This window comes from Callorhinus ursinus, unplaced genomic scaffold, assembly GCF_003265705.2.
Source record: "Callorhinus ursinus isolate GAN/ISIS: 27379988/994484 unplaced genomic scaffold, GSC_fseal_2.0 scaffold14, whole genome shotgun sequence".
NCBI lineage: Eukaryota > Metazoa > Chordata > Mammalia > Carnivora > Otariidae > Callorhinus > Callorhinus ursinus.
The window spans coordinates 37,972,240-37,994,153 of NW_027397076.1; the positions used below are offsets into that span (position 1 = coordinate 37,972,240).

At 42.5% G+C, this 21,914-nt stretch overlaps 1 protein-coding gene across 14 annotated transcripts in view; it reads left to right on the forward strand.

Moving 5' to 3' along the window:
• Nucleotides 1–21,914, forward strand: part of GRIP1 (glutamate receptor interacting protein 1) — a 661,959-nt gene that overhangs the window by 581,319 nt on the left and 58,726 nt on the right. For 13 of the 14 annotated variants that reach the window (XM_073900694.1, XM_073900697.1, XM_073900696.1 and 10 more), the window contains 3 exons: nucleotides 3,285–3,471; nucleotides 4,051–4,196; nucleotides 15,831–15,911. In XM_073900694.1, coding sequence (XP_073756795.1) covers nucleotides 3,285–3,471; nucleotides 4,051–4,196; nucleotides 15,831–15,911 — 414 coding nt within the window. The remainder of the gene's footprint in view (nucleotides 1–3,284; nucleotides 3,472–4,050; nucleotides 4,197–15,830; nucleotides 15,912–21,914) is intronic. The other variant, XM_073900689.1, reaches the window with a different exon arrangement.

The following is a 21,914-nucleotide window of genomic DNA, read 5'->3' on the forward strand; positions in this document are numbered from 1 at the left end:
ATACAGTGATCTACATTAGCAATCATGAGGCCCTACTCCAGAAGCAGATAAATTGGGGGCCTCCTCATGAAGAGAAAGTTAATCTGGCAAAAATATGCAGAAAGTGTTGGGCACAGAAGGACCAGAAACATGCATGTTCAAATATTTAAAATAAAAATAATAAAAGCCTGAATTGAAACATTAATGGTAAGAAGGGAAAAGAGGATTTGTAGAAGTTAGTTATATTTCAGCGGTTATCTTGAAAGGACTTGGCAGTTGATTGAATTTGAGACAATGGGGATGTTGGAAGTCAAAAGCTACCTTGAGATTTCAAGCCTGGTGGACTGGAAGCATGATGGTCCTATTCATAGAAACAGTAGCGGGAATGAGAAAGAGAAGATGATTAACTCAATTTTTAAAATGTTGAGTTTGAGGAGTCCATGGGACATTCTTGGGGATGGGATATCCAAGTCAAGAAGTTCATCACTGGAGCTTGAGAGAAACTGGAGAGTTAGATTTGAGAAGATACACACAGAGGTCCTATTAGAGACGTGTGAGAAGTGAAAGAGGGAGAAGAGAGGAGGGAAGGCTCAGAAGAGAACCATGCGCAGCTCTGTGTTTGCAGGGCAGAAGGGGCAAAGGACCTGGAAGGGGCTGACAGAAGTCAGAAACTAAGAACAAAGCTTCATTGAAACCAAGAGAGTAATTTCAGAAAGAAAAGGATGGTCCCCAAAGCCAGTTGCTGCACGGTAGAGCGGATGAGGCCACTGATTTTGGCAATCAGGAAGTCATGGTGAGAGTAGATTCAGTAAAGGGTGAAGGGAGAGGCCAAGTTTTAAGCAGTTTTGGAAGCAGTACAAACCTATAGGGAGAGGTCAGAAAGCTAGGAGAGTGAGCAGGAAAGTTGGAAAAAACAAGAGGAAAGTGTTTATGGCACAAAAATCACAGGGCGTGGAAACAGATCGTATCAGAAAGGAGGAGCTGGCCTTGAAAGGGAAGGAAAGATACATCCTCCTGAAGCAGGAAGAAAAAGGAAGTGAGAGCAGATAATGATACAGAGAAATCGAGGTTGAAAAGAATGTTTTTAAGGAACTCTTGTCAATGAAAGAAATGAAGTAAGGAGTAAGGTTTGATCCTTATAATGGTAGAAATGTTTGAGACTGATCCTATGGAGAAATCAAATATTACATAACAGAAGATTCCAGGGCTCCATAGAGAATTGTGTGAATTTGTAGTGACTTTCTCTAGCACCCTTCAGCAGTGGAGGCGAGCAGGCATTATCAAAGAGTATAGCGTATTAGACTATAGAAAATGTCCTGAGGTTTAAGCCTCTCCGACACCAGCAGATGCCTCATTGAAGTGGTCACCAGGGGTCCAAGTGGAGTGTGGAGGGGAATGATGCTAGTAAAAGGCAATGGGTAAAGATGATAGCTTTCAAATTGGGTTCCCCAGATTCACACATGAGGGATGGGGAAGCCTCCTCTAGGGTCTCCTGTTCCTACCTCGGTTCCTACCTCCCGTTCCTACTCTCAGTTCCTACCTCAGTAGCTCTGTTGTTATCTGGAATACAAAGGCATCCCTTACACACTTTCATGTGAAGTGGGGGGTTGGGGGGTGGAATCTATTGCTAACAAAACCATTGAAAACCACTAGATTGGAAGACAAGTGAAAGGGAGTGGGGCTAGAAGTCATCAAGAAGGGAAAGTTGGGGCCTAAGGACCCGGAAAGATGGCTAATAGGTTCTGTGATCAACAAGGAGAGTTCAGATATGAAGACCCTGGAGCTCTTTCCGGTTTGAAGGATGCTGGGGTCCAGCACAGGGCTCTGCTGATAGAGAGCTGAAGTTGGGCAGGATTGCCAATAATCAGCACTGAGAGAGCTGAAGAACCATAAACCCAATGCATTGTTTATTGCCGTCACGTCAAAGATACTGAGGACATGGAAAAGCTACCGATTAGAAGAGGCAAATTAAGAGTCAAGCCCTGATGTCAGTGAGGAAATGGGGGGAAACAGGAAAAGTAGAAAAGTATGGGTCTGAAGATGAGACAAGGCAGAAATAAGTACATAATATAGAACTTTAAAATAAAAGGGGTTTATGGTAAAATACACCGGATGTGTGGAGCAAGGAGGGTTATAAACTCTTCTCTCTCCTTGCCGCATGCAGGGAAAGTGAAAAGAAAGTGGCTTCTGGTTGCAGCGGGTTTTGAGGTATATGGTGTCAGCAAGTTTCAATTACAGAGGCCAAAAGACCTCTTTTGGAGGAAGTGACGGTCCAGCATCGGACCGTGCAGAGAGCTTGTTCACAGAGAGTAAAGGAGGCAGGGGTCCCAGTGGGCAATGCTGAGAGAAAGGCATCTAGGAGTGGAGTGGCCTTTCCATGACCCAGGTTGGGGATAGGAACAAGACAGAGATGGTACCTGGAGGCTTAGATGAGTATCAGAAGAATGAATGAAATAAGAGATGACAAAGTAGGCTGGAGATCCAGTGAGAAAGAAGGAAGGCTGAAGAGCCCAAATTTGGGGAAAGGAGAAATATAAAGTTTCAACAATTCCATCATGCCAATCCAATGCTAAAATAATGTTGATGACAAGCACGTCCTCACCACTCCAGGAGCCAGACTTTTTCTTCAAAGCTGAAGGTCAGATTGTTTATAAAAACCTTAAAGCTTAGGCACAAATGGATAGAGGGGAAAACAGACCAGTTAGCCTGACCCTTTTTTCATAGGAAAGAAATTAATGCCTTCCCCCAAGGTCACACAGCTGGTTGCCTACTGGTGGAACCAGGACCAAAACCCAGGTACACAGTCCCAAGGCTGTCGTCTTCCTAAAGCTCCCACAATTGTCCCTGGTACCGGGACTGAGCATGGGGAGGAGGCCACACTGGCATTGTGACTAAAATGTGATGGATATCAGGAGATGCCTTTATCTAGTTCAGCTCTGACTAAATTTTTGTCTAGAAGACCAAAGTATCACCTCCACCATTGCCATTGAGCTTTTTTTTTTTTTTTTTTTTTTTCCAGAGACATGATCTGTGTCAGAAATGCTGGTATTCCGGGGTGCCTGGGTGACTCAGTTGGTTAAGCGTCCAACTCTTGATTTCAGCTCAGGCCACGATCTCAGGGTTATGAGGTCAAGCTCCACATTGGGCTCGCACTGGGCGTGGAGCCTGCTTGAGATTCTCTCTCCCCCCTCCCCCTTTCTCTCTCTCTCTCTCTCTGTCTCTCTAATAATAAAAAGAAAGAAATGCTGGTATTCCTGGTGCTTGCTTCAACCTAAAGTCATTTTTTTGTGTGTTTGTTCCTCTAGTGTCTTTAGCCTCAAGCACAGTGGGCTTGGCTGGGCAGGTCGTTCACACAGAAACCACAGAAGTTGTGCTGACAGCAGATCCTGTCACAGGATTTGGGATCCAACTGCAGGGCAGTGTGTTTGCCACGGAGACGCTCACTTCTCCACCTCTGATTTCCTATATTGAAGCTGACAGCCCAGCAGAGAGGTAAGACACTCTTTCACAGCATCTGTTTCTGTGCATTTCTTGTGCCGACTATCTTTGAATAGCTAATAAATTATGGAACAGTGCTCAATGCAGGAAATGCAGGATGTAATGAACTCTCTGTTCAAACAATAAAATGTTATGTTCTTGATAAGTTTTGAGAAGAATAACGAGCACAGATGCTTTATCTAGCAGATTTTTGTCCATCAGGGACTGGCAGCCATATTAATTAAAAGGGAAAATATCTCTGAAGTTCAAACTTTATTATAATAATTTCTCTGCTGTGGGGGGACTGTACATTCACCATTACTATATATTGGTCCAGATCCGATTATAAGAATACCACAGTGCTAAATTATTAATCACTTCTCTGGGATATATCAAGATTCCCTTGCTCACATCTGTAGCCATCAAATGCAAGAGTGCAAGACCTTGCAGTTGACCTAATATGCCCACAGCAGTGAACAAACAAGACCAAATGGGTATGCTATTTCACAAGGATCAAACAAAATAGATTTGGCAACGTCAACTTGATAATCATTTGCTCTGTCTACAACCTCTAATATGTGGTTCTAAATATAGATGTGGGGTGCTACAGATCGGAGACAGAGTGATGGCCATTAATGGGATTCCAACTGAAGACAGCACCTTTGAGGAAGCCAACCAGCTCCTCCGAGACTCTTCAATCACAAGCAAGGTCACACTGGAAATCGAGTTTGATGTTGCAGGTATGATCATATAATCGCAAGTCAGCTGCAGAGATGGTAGTGGAATGCATGTGAATGAAAGGGATTATGTGGCAGAAGTGGAACTATATTTTTACATACTGAACACATTTTTGTTTAGGAGATTTGGGATGTCATTTTGTATTGAGCCGTTGTTTTTGAACTATTCATTAAAGTGTCACCATTAAGAACAGTTGAAAATAAATGTGACAAAATGAATAAGTAATAGCTACTATAAAGGTGATAAAAAAAATCATGTAGCCTTTATTCTTCCTGATTTGCCCCTATATGCTAGAGAAACCATATTCTTCTGTCACACAGACAACAAAAGCCTCTATTTGACCCTTCCCATTGAAAGAACATATGAAAGTTTGGCAGGGAACAAAGAAAATTCATTAGACGGATTTATACAAACCCAGCAGGTAAATGTTCGTTCTCTAGTGTTAAAAAGAAATCGCACCAGACACTCGTTAAAAATAAGGAAGACTTTTTTCAAGACTATTTAAAGAGAGATCAGGTCTTGGAAGAGGGAAGGGAGATTGAACTCAAATCCAAAAACAGTAAGGGCAGCCGGGAATTTATGGCCACCAAGCAAGGTAAGGGTGAAGGAATCATGGAATGGAAACTGACTAACGGGAACTTGATTCAATATCAAGGGTGTGGGGATGGGGAATTTGATTGTCTATTCAAAGGTGGAGGGATTCTCAATAAACTGATTTAGCAGGATTCCCACTTAAACTGGGCTCAGCAGGCCAAGGAGTAGGCCAAAGACAGGCCTAGTTGAGAAGAGGAGCCTGACTTAGGTTTGGGAAGGGAATCCTCGTCAGTAGCTAACAGGTGTGTGGGTTATAGAGGTTGGTGCTAACTTCCATTTAATAAAATTGTCTCCACACAGTGAAATACTACCTCACAGAGCCAATAATCTTTACCAATCATTAAAGATGTGCCTTTGGACATAGAGATTGCATTATCCCAACAGATACTTGCTGAGTGTTTACTATGGGTCCCTTGAAGATGCAACAGTAGACATGGAAGGAAAAAAAATTCCTTTCTTCGTGAAGCTTGTGATATTACAGAAAGTTGATTTTTAAGTTAAATTAAATGTAGGCAGTAATAAGCGCTCTGAGGAAAATAAAGTAGGATGGGGAATTAGAGGATGTCTGTGGGGAGCTATTTTCATGGGATGACTCTTGGAAGAAGTGACATTTGAGCAGAGATTTGAAGGTTGGGAAGGAGCCAGATCTGTGGGAATCTGGGAGCAGAGTACTCCAGGTAGAAGGAGCAGCCAGTATAAAAGAAATGAGCCAGAATAATAAGCTGGGTGGGTTTAAGAAATAGCAGAAAGGCTCTTACCGGGGCACCTGGGTGGTTCAGCTGGTTAAGCGTCCAATTCCAGATTTCAGCTCGGGTCATGATCTCATAGTCATGGGATCAAGCCCCACATCAGGCTCCACACTCAGTGCAGAGTCTGCTTCAGATTCTCTCTCCCTCTCCTTTTGCACCTCCCCCCACTCACGCGGGCACACACACTCTCTCTCTCTCTCTCTCTCAAATAAATAAATAAATCTTTAAAAGGGGGGGCACTCTTTATGTAGCATAAGGAAGTTGGGGATGAGGATTAGATTTGCAACTGGAGATGGGGTGAGAGAAGTTGGAAGGGGCCAATTACTGCAGTGCCTTGATGTAAAGAATTTACCTTCCAAGGGTAATGATGTCATGGAGCATTGTATGGACGGTAGTGAGCTATCCTGATGGATGTGTTAGAGATCCTTCTGAGATGAGCAGGGACAATAGCAGAAGCAGAAAACCTAGTTAGGAAGTTGCAGTGGTTGGATAGGTAAACAATGATGGTGGCTTGAACAGGTGGTAGAGCTAGAGATAGTGACAAAGAGTGAAATTTAGGATGTGGCTTGAAGCAGGGCTGACAGACCTTGCTTATGGAATGAATATGGAAGATGAAAGAAAGGGAAGATCATGGATGACTCCTGAGGTGGAAGGGTCAGTAACGGAGTAAATAGAGATGACTTTAAGGAGAGGAAGACTTGAAGAATGGAAATCTGAGGATAACAACAAATTCTGTTTTAGACCTGAATTGGCAAATCTACTGCCAATTCTGGGGGGGGGGGGCGGGGAGGGGGAAGGACAAGCAGATCCATTCCTGAATTCAAAAGACAATTATCGAGCACCAGTCACTAAATGCTAGGCACTGTGCTACCTTCAGATCTACCTTTAAAGGGAAAATAGAAAGGATTAATATCCTCAAAATCTCAGAACCAATTAGACAAGAGCAAGAACCCGTTGGAAGACAAGAACAGACTTACTGAATGTGTGTTGCCACTGGAATGTAAAAGGAAGTGCCCAGGGGATTGCCAGCAATACCTCCTGGAGCCTGGGATGGGGGGGGTCTGGGCCGGAGAGCAGCCCTGAGAAGGGACCACCATGTCAGTGATTGGTAAAGTCATTGGAATACAAGGGAGCACTAAGGAACAAGTGGCAGGAAGGAGGGGACTCTGCCTGAGGAGAGACTAAACTAAAATTGAAAGGGGAAGGATGCTAGCAAAGGAGATACTAAAGATGCAGTCTGAGTAGTGGAAGGAGAACCAAAAACGGTGGCATTTTGGAAGCCAAAGCAAGAATTTCAAGGTCACGGTCAATAGCGTAAAGGTGCTTGAGAATTCAAGTAATATAAGGCAGGAAAGGTCCACTGCATTTGGCAATTAGGAAAAAACTCATTGCAGAGTAGTTTCAGGGAATTGGGGGGGGGCAGAAATCAGACTGTTATAAGCTGAGGGGCGAGGAAAGGGTGGAGAACTACGGACAAGCTATGGTCGCTTTCTGCCAAGGACCTGGGTTTTGGAACAGGGTATGGCTAGACAAATGCAGTGAATGGATAAGCAAAATGGAAGCCATTGTGGACTTCTCTTTTTAGAACTGCTCCAGCATTATTATGTACTGGGCACTCTTTTATACTGCTTTACCCTCTAACCAGTGGTTCTCAATCAAAATCAGTTTTGCCCTGGGGAACACGTGGCAATGTTAGGAAGTGTCGCTATGGATGAAAAAGGATGGGATAAACGATAGGAAGGGCTTCAGATTCCAGAGGGGAGTTATTTTGTTTGTTGTTTTGTTTTGTTGATATTGGAGAGATCTGAGCATGTTTGCAGCCTGAAGTGAATGAGGGAGAAAAAAGATAATTGATGGAGGTATGGGTCCCAAAAGGGATAAGAGGGAAAGTTATCTAGAACATAGGTAGGTCTAAGACAGAAGGTTGGCCGCTGCTTCTTGTGAGTTTAAAGAGAAGGATGTGAGAATATAAATACATTTTTATCAGTGTTTAGGGTTTCGTGTAAGAACTGCCAAGCGAAGGTAAAAGGTTCAGCATCTTGGGGAGTTGAAAAGAATGATGGTTTAGAATAGCTAAGGGGGAAATGAGTGAGAAAGCTAACCAGACTCCTATAAAGGGATTTTCAAGCTGGGTAGTGGACCAGGCAGAGTCCAGAAGCTCTAAGTGGATAGCCCTGTCCACCTGCATTGGTCAAGTAGTTTTTTATGTCAGGTGACCTCAGCTACTGAGGAATAACAGCAGAGGTGGTAGGTGATTAGACTGAGCCAGAAATGGGGATTTCCGGAGAAGGTTCAACAGGAAGAAAACTAAAGTCACAGCAGTTCAAATTGTTGCAGGAAGAGCAAAGGAATAAATATGGTGATAATCACGATAATATTTATCAAATGCTTGCTCTATGGCATGTCACTCTTCTAAGCACTGTGTGTGTATTAGCTCACATATAACAGCAATGGAGGTTACTATGATTTACATCCCCAGAAAACTGGGCCTTCTGCCAGATTCGTAGTTAATGGTAGGGCTGGGATTTTCACCCAGGCAGTCTGGCTCCAAAGGCCACACTCTAACCACTAAACATACTGCCTTGAAGGAATCCAGGTTGCAGAGGGGGAAGTCAATAATGGATGCACTTGATAGACTGAGAGGAAAGAGAAGACTGAAGGATCTAGGAGTATCTGGAAAGAGAAATGGGTATAGCAAGAGAAAGTTGAGGAGGGAGCCAATGGCCCGAGATTGAGGTCAAAGTGGCATATTAGAGCTTAGCATTTCAGAGGTCATGTACGGCTCAGGTAGTGAGCTGCTGAAGTGATACAGAGTGGAGGTGAATATTATTCAACCAGAGGTCTGGGAATTGTAAATGCAGTGTGATGGAAAGACCATGCACACAGTGGACTCTCTCAGGAAAGCAGGACTTGGAATGAGGAAGGGAGCATGAGCTTGCTGCTCTTGACGCGCCAAACAAAATCCTATCAAAGAATCACCACGCTTTCCCCCGCCCGGGTCGCTCTTCCCTACCATGTTCAGGTGGTCTGCTCACTTCATTTGGGTCTTAGCTCAAATATCACTTGTTCAGAGAATCATTCCCTTACCATCTATCACTCTGTCCCCTCGCCCAGATATATGGTTCTTCTTAGCCTTTCTCAGCTCCGATGTTATGTTGTGGATTTATTTATTGTCTTGTCTTCTCCAGCGGAAAAAATCTATGTTGTCAGAGACTTTGTGCCTTTTGTTCATGAATGTGTCCCAGCACCCAGAAGAGGACTTGGAATGCAGGAGACTCTCAGCCAAGACTTGGTGAATGAATGAATGAAGTGCAGTTGTCTCTCCTGAGGGAACTAGGAACTTCAGTATGCATCAAGAACTGATCCTGTACCCACTGTTTCTCTAGGGTTCCTGGTCTCTCAGTGCTGCGTGTTTCTGCATATCTGCTCTATTTGTCTTTGCACGAGTTTTTTCTGACTTTTGATTGTACTTGATTGCGCCATCTTTGCTAAAGTGCCCAGCCAGTACCAGCCAGTTCAAGTTTCTAAATCTTAGGTTTGGTAGCTGCGGCCAAGCAGGAATCTGGTAGAAGGGCTCTGTAAGGATCAGTCAGATGGTGGCGAGGGTATGGTTTTCAAAGAAGGCTGTCCAGAAGCCCCAGAATGTGCTCACTACAAGCACACAACATTAGCCGTGAAGTGACTCTTACAGTCCAATACCTTCATTTATTTATAAATGGGGGAACTGAAGTTTGGGTGGGGAAACTCAAGGTCGTACAGCAAAGTGAATAGTAGATCCCAGGTCTGTTGACTTGCACCTGCCTTTTTCATGTCATGTTACACTGCCTCTTCAAAGAAGTGTCAGAGTTTCCAGCATGAAAGAGCAGGATTTCTGAACCTCTGCCCTACTGTCATTGTCTGTTGAGGGGAGGTGACAGTCTGTGTACTGTATGATGTTGAGCAGCATTTCCTTGAAACACTCCCATAGTGAATGGCCAGCACAATTTGACCTCTTCCATAAGCAGTATCTAAGTATTTACTCGTGCAATAAATGCATTTTTATTTTATGTGTCTCCTCAATATTTGTTCATTGTTTAATCCATACTTAATATATATGTATACTTTAATATTTGTTGATTAAATACTTTAATATCCTTGGTTTAGGCTCCTAAGAAATAGAAACTATGTCTATTAAACTCACTTTATTCAGTACCAAGCTTGCTTGAATAAGAGACAGGAAAAAAGGGAACTGAGGTCTTCTCCCCTGCTCTGGTTGTTCCATAATTCAATCCATTTCATATGGATAGAAATGATGTAGAACAGGGCCAGAAAAAAATATGCTCACATCCTATCATTCTCTCTTCCCTTGTTCATGGCTGATATCACTAATTGATTTCCGTATCCTCCTGCTGAGCCCAGACACAACATCAGAATCTCCAATAAAACACTCTAGCTAGTCATTACTAATTGACTGGCATCTGTTGGAAACTGCTGGAATCAGAAAAGCTCTTTTTTAGCCATTTGGGAACTTGGAACATTGGTAGGAAATCTCTGGACATGAGCTATTTCAACACTGCCCTGTCCTTCTGGATTCACTCCTAATAGTGTGGACGTGGGCCACCTATATCTAAAATTCTTCCTCAAAAATATGTTATACCCAGATATTAATTCCCAGATATTAAACATATATTAAAAATTCCCATATATTAAACATTATACCCAGATATTAAACCTTGGCCTCAGAGATAAGCCACCTCTATTTTATAAACATTTTAGGTGATATAGAGAGTGTTTAAGAAGCTTGACTGTGAGTACACTCTTGCCTAAATCTATCTCTTTAAATGGGTACTACTGTACAAACCACATCATAGTAACATTTATGGAATTCTTTTTAAAGCTGAAATGATTCATAGCCTCATCACTCTAAAAAACAAAAGTTTAATTTTTTTATATTTCTTTACCAATGTCCTTTACCATAAATGTAATTTTAAAATTTTTTTTTAAGATTTTATTTATTTATTTGAGAGAGAGAGAAGGAGAGATAGAGAGCACGAGAGGGAAGAGGGTCATGGGGAGAAGCAGACTCCCAGCTGAGCAGGGAGCCCGATGTGGGACTCGATCCCGGGACTCCAGGACCATGACCTGAGCTAAAGGCAGTGGCCCAACCAACTGAGCCACCCAGGCACCCCATAAATGTAATTTTATAAAGCTATATTCAGGGGCGCCTGGGTGGCTCAGTCGTTAAGCATCTGCCTTCGGTTCAGGTCATGATCCCAGGGTCCTGGGATTGAGCCCCGCATGCATCGGGCTCCCTGCTCGGTGGGAAGCCTGCTTCTCCCTCTCCCACTCCCCCCTGCTTGTGTTCCCTCTCTCACTGTGTCTCTCTCTGTCAAATAAATAAATAAATAAAATCTTAAAAAAAACTATATTCATAATATATACACAATTTACATTTTTCCTTTTTCAATACTATCTTTTAAATACCAGTCTAAAAAAACTGTAAATACTTGAAGATTCTGCTTTAACTCGGAAGTTATTTTGTTGGAAAAGATACAGCTTTGTTCTGGAAAGAAGTCCCAGTGAAAATCCTATCAAATGATGTTTGTCATCATTACTAGAGCCCCCAGTGCTCTCCTCTGAGTGGGGGGGAGTTAAGCATTTACCACCCCCTCCTTAGAATCTCTTAATTTTTCGAATCTCACAAGGATGTCCATAATGAATTATGATGTGGTGATTATTTTACTGTGCCAACAATGAATGCTTCAGGCAAAAAAAACAGGCCAATTGGAAAGAAGGAAGCCTTTGTTTACCCAAATGTGTTTTCAATTATAGTATTAACAAAGATAAAACAAAATGAGGGAAGCACAAAATAATCACATGGGAGTCTAACAAAATAAACGTTCTATTTACTTATTCTAAACCTGTTGTTTCTCCAAATATCTTTTTGTCCTCTTTACTAATATTTCTATAAGAAACACCAAATTAGATATGCCTTTGCTTTAACCACCAAACAACTGTGTAGGCAAAAAAAAAATTACCAAATATAAAATAAATCATGTTGGCATTTAAAGATTAAATTGAAGCCACAGCTGATCAAAGAGATTCATTTGTTGATATTTGTTCATCATTATGAATATTTCAAATCTTATGTAGTCAAACATGATTCATTACTGTTTTCCAGGAAGTGATAATATCTCCTCCAATGTCATTAACCATGTTAATCTTGGTCAAGGTTCCCTCATTAAAAATTTATAAAAGCAAAATGTTGCTATGGTAACTAACTCTAGATCAATGATTCCTGGCCCTTGGGGTTTCAAGATCTTATTTGTATAGCATCGTGGACAAGCTGTTACATACCTACATGAATACGCATATACACACATACGAGCATGCCACGTTCTCCCCTCCCCTTTCACAGAGAATTTTGGTAAAAAACGCATAACACTAAAACAAACGTACATGAAATGAGTTCCATAACGAGTGAAGCTGTTTGTGCCTCTAAAGCTTCTTATGCATTTACTTATGAACCACTCGTGTGCTTGTAATCAAATTCCTACCACACCCATGAACACTTCTGTGGAGGCTTTCGGCTTAGCTCCCATCCCGTTTCCTCTGCTAGACCAATGTGTTCATCAGAGATCATTTTTCAGTTGCAAGCAATAGACATGCACCGAGCTAATTCAGACAGAGAAGGGGCATTTACTGGAAGCACATAGGAGTTTCAAAGCCCGAGAAGACAGGATATGCAGGCAGCCCCAGGAAGGCCTAGAACCAGACATGAGGGCTGTCAAGGCCAAGCACAGGCACTCTCCAAGAACTCATGCACACTCCTCTTGTACTCCTGTTTGTTTCTCCCTTCTCTCTGCAGACTGGCTGTTGGTGCCCAGGAGCAAAATGGGGCCACTTCAAATGCCCTCTCTACCCCCAGTCTGCTTGCTAATTCCACATTCGTAAACTGTCACATCAGGGGTGGGAAGAAGGTGACAATTCGCCTTCCATTATTAGAAGGGGGAACACGGAGGACTTAGGGAGGAAACGGAGGGAAGGCTCAGATTTGAGGAATATCTTGGAAGTAAATATTTAGGATACCTGCAGCCTCCAAAGCGAGGAAGTAAAGCACACCTACATGTTGTTACTTACCTCATTCCTTTTTCTGCCCCAATGTAGGAAAACTAGCCAGTCTTTTTGAAATCTTTTTATCTATCTCAAGTCCTATTGGGAAATGGGAAGAGTATAAATTCCTTTTTTTTAAAGATTTTATTTATTTATTTTTGAGAGAGAGAGAGGCGCGCACAAGGGTGGGGGGAGGGGCAGAGGCAGATGCAGGCTCCCTGCTGAGCAAAGAGCCCAATGTGGGACTTGATCCCAGGACCCTGGGATCGTGACCTGAGCCAAAGGCAGACGCTTAACCGACTGAGCCACCCAAGCGCCCAAGGGTATAAATTCTTTTTTTTTTTTTTAAAGATTTTATTTATTTATTTGACAGAGAGAGACACAGCGAGAGCAGGAACACAAGCAGGGGGAGTGGGAGAGGGAGAAGCAGGTCTCCTGCCGAGCAGGGAGCCTGATGTGGGACTCGATCCCAGGACCCTAGGATCATGACCTGAGCCGAAGGCAGACGCTTAACGACTGAGCCACCCAGGCGCCCCCAAGGGTATAAATTCTTAATGAATAAACAAACAAATCTATATGGGTCCTTTCCAGTATATCAGAGTGTTAGCTGAGGACAACAGCGAAGCCAAAGGCATCCACTCACAGTCTGTGATACTCATGGAAGGTTTAAGAAGAGTGGGAGAGTGCTGAGCGAAATAAGTCAGTCAGAGAGAGACAAATACCATATGATCTCACTCATATGTGGAATTTAAGAAACAAAACAAATGAACAAAGGAGGAAAAACGAGAGAGAGAGAGAGAGAGAGAGAGAGAGAGAGAGAGAGATAAACCAAGAAACGGACTCTTCACTATAGAGAACAAACTGATGGTTACCAGAGTGGGGCGGGGGATGGGGGTTGGGGGAAATAGGGGTGGGGATTAAGGGGGGCACTTGTGATGAGCACCGCGTGTTGTATGGAAGTGCTGAATCATTAAACTGTACACCTGAAACTAAGATCATGCTGTATGTTAACTAACTGGAACTTAAATAAAAACTTAAAAAAATAAAAGAAAGAAAGACAAGTGGGAGGGGCTAGGAAAAGCAGCAACCTCCCTAGCTTTCTTGGGAAGTGTGCAAAGCACTGGAAGGAAAGAAAAGGCCCAAAAGAGAAGACTGGCCTTTACTTGGCACTACAGCTGGGACTGCGAGGGGCAGCTTGGGGACGCTTTTTTACAGGCGGCATTCTAAAAGCCCAGAGGGCCCAGAGAAATCAAATTTTTATTTTCTTTCCCAGTTTAACAGTCTCTGGCAAATTTCCTGAGTTGGAAGATGAGATTCTGGTCTTGTAAAAGGTTTACTGCCTATATTTCTCCTGGGAAAGTATAAAGGGCCTGGAAGAGCAAGTGAAGGCAGAAGAAAGGAGTACTCTAGCTCTTTATCCATGAGGCAGTCCCAACCTTCCCCTGTGCTTTGCAGAGATGGGAAATGTGTTAAATATGTGATTAACAAATTGAACCAGGGGCCACATAGTTGTAGTTAATTCCTTGTGTGTGGGTCAGGGAGCTACTAGCATTGAGCAAAATCAAGCAGTAAAAATAGTTTAGCTCCGCCATCCCACAAACCTCCCCTTATGCTAATGTTTCCATTCATGCGCCTCTTCCACCCCTTTCCAAAACCTTCAAGAAAGGATTACAGTTGGGGTGCCTGGGTGGCTCAGTCATTAAGCATCTGCCTTCGGCTCAGGTCATGATCCCAGGGTCCTGGGATCGAGCCCCGCATCGGGCTCCCTGCTCCAAGAGGGGAAGCCTGCTTCTCCCTCTCCCACTCCCCCTGCTTGTGTTCCCTCTCTTGCTGTGTTTCTCTCTGTCAAATAAATAAAAATTAAAAAAAGAAAGAAAGAAAGAAAGGATTACAGTCATTAGCAGCTTAGTGTGAAGAGATGTTATCTCTTCAGAGGGTATTTTCTTTTTAAACTTATCTCTAATTGAAGGTTTCCCAGACTGTTAAAGGAATTTTAAGAAGAGTATATTTAAGAATTTGTAGTAGTCCTTTCTTTTCTCAAATACTAGTCAAGCCCTGGTAAAATCAAGTTCTCTCCACAGTTGAGATTCAACCAGTGCACGCTGGCTCTCTTTCTGTTACAACAATGTTAGTTACCTCTGTACTGGTTGGCCACTGTCTGAGCCCACCTTCACCCTGTTCCAGTGCCCCCTGCCCTCCTGCTCCTCCCTGGGACCTCCTGGAGCTCCCCAGGATCCAGAAAGTTAAAGGGCAATCCTTGGTGCAGTTGGGGCCTCCCAGGGTCCCGTGTTCCAACCCCACAGGCAGCATCCGGTCTGACTGGTCGTGGCCAATACCATTCTGGTTGAGAAATATTCTGAGGATCACTCTTGTTTCTACCTCTTGAAGTATACTTTTCCCTCTTTATATTACAAATTAAGGCACCTCCCTGCCCCCCAAATCAACAACCATCACATCTAACTGAAATTTCTCCCAAAACCTATTCTCCAGCTACCTTCAAACAACAGTTGAAGAAAAAGTATTGCTGAATAGGTAACTCTGGGGAAACGTGGTGGAAGAGAAACAAAGAAAATAACCAGACCTGTGGTTCTTAAATTTTGGTATGCCGAAGAATCACCTGGAGAACATGCTTAAAATGCAGATTTCTAGGCTTTATCTTCAGAAATTCTGATTCAATAGATCTGGGATGATTCAGGAATCTGTATTTGTGGGACGCCTGGGTGGCTCAGGTGGTTAAACGGCTGCCTTCAGCTCAGGTCATGATCTCAGGGTCCTGGGATCGAATCCGACATTGGGCTCTTGCTCAGTGGGGAGCCTGCTTCTCTCTCTACCTGCCACTCCCCCCTGCTTGTGCTCTCTGTCTCTCTGACGAATGAATGAATGAATGAATGGATGAATGAATGGAATCTGTATTTGTAACTTGCATTCCAGGTGAATCTGGCTCAAAAGTTGCCCAAATGACCCCTCAGTAATACTGAACTCAGGTGTTGCTGTGAATGACACACAGCTGCCTTTGGACAGGACATCTGTTCTTCACCAGCAGCATAATTTATCAGGATTTCACAGGCATTCGCCTTCCTTCAGTTCCTTCAACTTTAACTTCAGATGCTTATGATACAAGAATTCCTGATGCATTTTCATGGACTGGTGCTCCATGCTTCCTGGTCTCCTACAAACATCCTCTTTGTTTTGAAATTCCAGAGTCTGTCATCCCAAGTAGTGGGACATTTCACGTGAAGCTCCCTAAGAAGCACAGTGTGGAACTTGGAATAACCATAAGTTGTAAGTAAAAGTGACTTTTTTTTTTAATGTAGAATTTTTAAAAAAGACATTAGGAAATTGCTTACAGTTGTGACAAAAGCTTCTTAAGTGTCATTGCCAAGTTTCTATGTCATGTTACAAATAGGTGGAGCCAGTCCCACCTCCAGCCCTTAACTAGCTATGTGCATGGGGCAAGTTACTTAAACTCTCTGCAATCTTAGGTTTCTTCATCTGTAAAATGGAAATAAGGATATCTATAAAATATAGGATTATTTGAAGTATTAAATAAAAGAACGTATTTATTATACCTAGTATAGTCCCAGGCACGTAATAAGTACTCAATGAATGTGTCTCACCCCCACCATGAATAATTAGACAAGCATAGAAATGCAAATAGGTTCTCTACATTTTAGTATACTGTGGATTAAGTTTTCGCAGTAATCTGTTTAACTAACAAAAATCTCATTTATTTCCTTTTAAGACTATACTCCTATCTGTCCACTATGCATCTGTAAGCCATTTTGCAAGACTAAAATAATGTCTCTTAATTCAGTAACTTTCAGAATTCCTGCATGGTTCAAGATGTCTGGGTAACCAAACCAAAAAGAAAAGCAGAATATATAAATGTGTTAAATTCCCTCCTTTCCTCGGGCTCTAGATTTATAACTGCTTTGGTAAAACAGCTTTGAAAATTTCAGCCCCCATTTATAGAATGTGAATTGACGTTTTTATGCTTTTAATATCCATAAACTAGGCTCATCCACAAATGCCCCCAAGAGAATGAAGCTAATGATTAATTCATAAAGACCGAAGAGGCAATGTTTGTGGCCAAGGAGTGGTCGCTTCAAGAAGGAGCGATGAGGTCACATGAAGTGCCTCACTACACTCTGTTGGACTGCAGTTATGTCAGTGGTTAAGGCAAAAATAGTTCTCAACTGGGCAGTATGAGATGGGGGCCGTCCGCTTCAACTTTGACAATATAAATGTAACCCTGAAAATGAAATTTCAGGTATAACCAATCCCTCAGACAGATCTAGTGCAGCACTAAAAATAGTGGAACTACACGACAGAATCACTGTGAAGAACAAGAAGCTGTACGTACAAGAGAGTGCTTGCACCCACGGCCGGAACCCCAGTGTGGCCCTACTGAGAGAAGAGTGGGACTGATGCGTCTCTGTGTCTCTCTCTGACAAGTGCAAAGCCGAAATGGGATTTTGGAGACTCTAGACCGATTCTGGGTACCACTGAAGTCATCTATGCCTTTAATTGGATCACTGAGCCTCTCAGTTTGTTCATTATGAGACAAAGACAGTATGCTATTATTCTGTCAACAGCGGTGATTACTGAAGTTAAGGGAGAACTCATCAGAACTTACTATTATTCCAAAAATATCTGGGGCTCGGGGTGGCTGCTGCAACCCCCATGTAACGTTAAGGCTGCTCTCATTTATTCTGTTTATTCCATTCCATTGATTTATTCCATCAGAATTGGCTGCAAAAGCGGTCCCTCTTGGAGGAGTGTATAACCTTCCGGCTACACACAGGGGCCCTGCCTTCCACTCCATTCTTTCTTCCCTTTGCCTGCATGAAATAAATACATTCTGAGCGCCTAGCATGCCTAGAGCCTTTGCTAAGTTTTTGGGGAAAACACCCTTCCTGTCCTTAGAGATACTTCTTTCTAGTGCGTCTGCTGAAGACCCCCACAGCTCCGAAGCCTACTGTCATGTAGTCATTTTACGTCCACATTTTAAGTGGGAAAGTGGTCTTTATGTTTTTTATACAATAGATTTATCCTTAAAAATTGATGTATGTAAGGGGAGGAGAGTAGGGAGATGGACAAAATGGGTGAAGGGGAGGGAGAGATACAGCTTCAGTTACGGAGTGAAGAAGTCACAAGAATAAAAGCGACAGCGTAGAGAATAGAGTCGGTGGTGTGGTGACGGTGTTCTATGGTGACAGGTGGTAGATGCACTTGTGGGGAGCACAGCATAGCATGGAGACTTGTCGGATCGCTGTGTTGTACACCTGAAACCAATGTAACACTGTGTCCACTATACTTCAATTGAAGAAAAAAATTGACATACATAAGAATATAACTATAAAGCAAAGTATCCATTTAAAAACTAAGCCTGTGATATATTCCTCTTTTTTTATTAAAGATTTTTTTAAATTTATTTATTCATGAGAGACAGAGAGAGAGAGAGAGAGAGAGAGAGAGAGAGAAGCAGGCTCCCAAGGAGCAGGGAGCTCGATGCGGGACTCGATCCCAGGACCCCGGGATCATGACCTGAGCCGAAGGCAGACGCCTAACCATCTGAGCCACCCAAGCGCCTGATATATTCTTCTTTTAAAGTCAATATTTAGATGCTCAATTTGTCTGAAGTGTATTCATGTATACACAGCTACAACATATTTTATTCCTATGAAGAATCATTTAAAATTATGCTTTATGATGGTTTTATGTAGGAACTATTACATTTAATACCAACAATGGAAACTTCCCCTAGGCCCCCACAAGAGTGGCCTGACTTCTAGCCAGCGTAAGGTAAAGCTGTTGGTGGAAGCTAGAAGTGTTATATGCCGTTCCTGGATGGAGGAATGGTACGTAAGCTTGTCAAACCTGCTTGTCAGCCCATCTAGAGCTACAGCTCCCTTTATACAACTTATCATCCCCATACCAAATTTGTGTCTCCTCATGGGAAATACTCATATATTCCCAATTGAGAAAACAGAATTTACTTTAAAAAAAAAAAAAAAAGACCAGAATCCCTTTTTATTGTTATGAAGTAATAAACTCCTGAGGCCTAGCACGTTTCCTGGCATATACAAGGTGTTTATTTAATCCCTGGCTCTGCGGAGTGAATGTATAAGGAGTCTAGCGGAAACAATCTTCTGCTAACAATCCTCTGCTACCCACTGGGCACTCCAGAAAATGAGCCTTTGACGGAGATGATGAATACAGATGTTTATGCAAAGGTCCTTGGGTGAACTAAAGAAGCACTAACTTGGAAAATGATTAAGAGCAAGGCCTCAGAGCCCACATACTCCACTCCTCCACTCTCTTGACCTCTCTGTACCATTTCCTTGTCTGTAAAACAGCACGCTTGTTCCCTTCCTTGTAGCGATTGTGAGAAGATTAAATGAGCTAGTATATGTAAATGCCGACAACCAATTATGCACCCTAACAAGTGTTAGTTATTATGATGATTGCTATTTATTTTACATATAGAGCTTCATGAAATAGCTTAATCCAAGCTCTACCCCCACAAAATTTCACGCCAACTGCAATTATAGCACTTCGGTAGGAAACCAAACACACAGGTACTGTTAGTGAAACTGAGGCATGCAGGGGTTTACTGGTGTTTCCTCACTATCTTTATACAAAGTCCTCTTCCGTCCCCCTCACCTTGTGAGAACCTGAGTAGTAAGAAGCAGGCCTTCATCTGGGGAAACGTTCCACCAGAGCCTTTCACACTTGGCTGAAGCCTCACTCACTCTTCAGAACTAATTGACTGAGAAATGAGTCTCTCTGATTTTGGATGTGGTGAGCAGTTTTAGACTAATTTTCTGAAGCTCCTGATGAGACATTCATAGCACATTAGCATCAGGCATGACTTTTATTGATGTTATTGCTATAATGTGGAGCAATTTATTATAGCAAATAAAGTGAAACAGCCCACCTACCTCTCAAGTCGGAGGACGCTGGTTGCCTCTGTCATGCGCAGTTGCCGTCAGAGTCGTTTTGACATTTGTTTTCTTTTGCAGTTTTACTACAAGGATTTGTATCTACTTTGTACCAGGCATGACAATAAGCAGTTTATATGTGTGTTTCAGTTAATCCTTAAAGCGACCCCGTGACAACTATGCCCATTTTATAGAAAAGAAAGCGAGGTGCCCGGGGGGGCTCAGTCGTGAAGCGTTTGCCTTCGGCTCAGGTCATGATCCCAGGGTCTTGGGATCGAGCCCCGCATCGGGTTCCCCGCTCAGCGGGAGAGTCTGCTTCTCCTTCTCCCACTCCCCCTGCTTGTGTTCCCTCTCTTGCTTCGTCTCTGTCAGATAAATAAAAAAATCTTTAAAAAAGAAAGACAGAAAAGAAAAAGAAAAGAAAGGCTCAGCTGGGTAACCTGCCCAGGACCCAGAGCTCATAAAGGCTACACGGGATTCAAACCCATTCTGTCTGACTTAACCTGGGCTTGCTGTCACATCAGCACTCATCACTGCCTCTACATGATTGATGACCCTTCCCACATCCTTTATCAGAAAAGCAAAAGATAGCATTTTATGAGTGGAGTTAATTTGTTGGCTTTCCTTTCTAGTGTGACTGAATTGTTTTCAGGAACAAAGGCTTGCTTTTTTTTTTTTTTATAAAATCATAAAGCAGCCTTTATGACAAGCACAACAAATCTGTCATTTTCCCCTTAAGTCTTAAGCGTATTTAGAAAAGAATGGCTCGAGTTTTTTGCGAACTTTGCAATAAAAATTCTACTTGCTGTTCCATTTCAAATCAAATAACTTGTTTTACTTGCCAGGTATCATATATATGGTTGCAAGCAAAGTAAAACTGAGTGTGTGTGTGTGTGTGTGTGTGTGTGTGTGTGTGTGTCCAATGTAGTTTGGACACTTTATCAGGCTCTATGAGCAAAGTACCTTGACTAGCAGAGTAAGATCCATGAAAGGCTAGATATTATTGAATGTTCTTAAATACATTGTTGATTCATGTTTAATTAGCTCCAAAATCCAGGAGATTTTACCTGTCTGCTAATACGAAGTTTTTAAGCAAAAGATAGAGAATGTCATTTTCTACCTTTCCAACAACTATTTGAGAAACAAAGAATCCATGTTCACTTTAAGAATCAGTTTCTGATAGTGAGAGAGGACTAGTGATTTTAAATCTTCAGGGCCAAAAGATGATTGCTTGAACCCTGGCATTTAGCGCTGCTCTCACCCCATACCATTTTAAAACAACAGTATAGGGCACCTGGGTGGCTCAGTTGGTTAAGCGACTGCCTTCGGCTCAGGTCATGATCCTGGAGTCCCAGGATTGAGTCCCACGTCTGGCTCCCTGCTCAGCAGGGAGTCTGCTTCTCCCTCTGACCCTCCTCCCTCTCATGCTCTCTGTCTCTCATTCTCTCTCTCTCAAATAAATAAATAAAATCTTTAAAAAAATTTAAAAAAGCAGTATAAGATTTTTCAAAAGGCACAAACCCAGAAGAAAAGGAAAATAGATAGCAGCAACCAAATCTGGAAGTAGCAAAGAAGATGGACAAATGATGAATTTAAAGAAGCAGAAGGAAATGACATATCAGATAAACGGCTAGAATCCAAACTCGATAAAGAACTTATCAAACTCAGCACCCAAAGAACAACTAATCCAATCAAGAAGACATGAACAGCCATTGTTCCAAAGAAGACATCCAAATGGCCAACAGGCACATGAAAAAGTGCTCAACATCGCTCGGCATCAGGGAAATCCAAATCAAAACCTCAATGAGATACCACCTCACACCCGTCAGAATGGCTAAAATTAACAAGTCATGGAACAACAGATGTTGGCGGGGATGTGGAGAAAGGGGAACCCTCCTACACTGTTGGTGGGAATGCAAGCTGGTGCAGCCACTCTGGAAAACAGTATGGAAGTTCCTCAAAAAGTTGAAAATAGAGCCACCCTACAACCCAGCAATTGCACCACTGGGTATTTACCCCAAAGATAAAAATGTAGTGATCCGAAGTACACCCCAATGTTTATAGCAGCAATGTCCACAATAACCAAACTACAGAAAGAGCCTAGATGTCCATCAACAGATGAATGGATAAAGACGACGTGGTATACATATATATATATACAATGGAATATTATGCAGCCATCAAAGAAACCGAAATCTTGTCATTTGCAATGATGTGGATGGAACTAGAGGGTATTATGCTGAGTGAAATAAGTTAATCAGAGAAAGACAAGTATCATATGATCTCACTGATAAGAGGAATTCTTAATCTCGGGAAATAAACTGAGGGTTGCTGGAGTGGT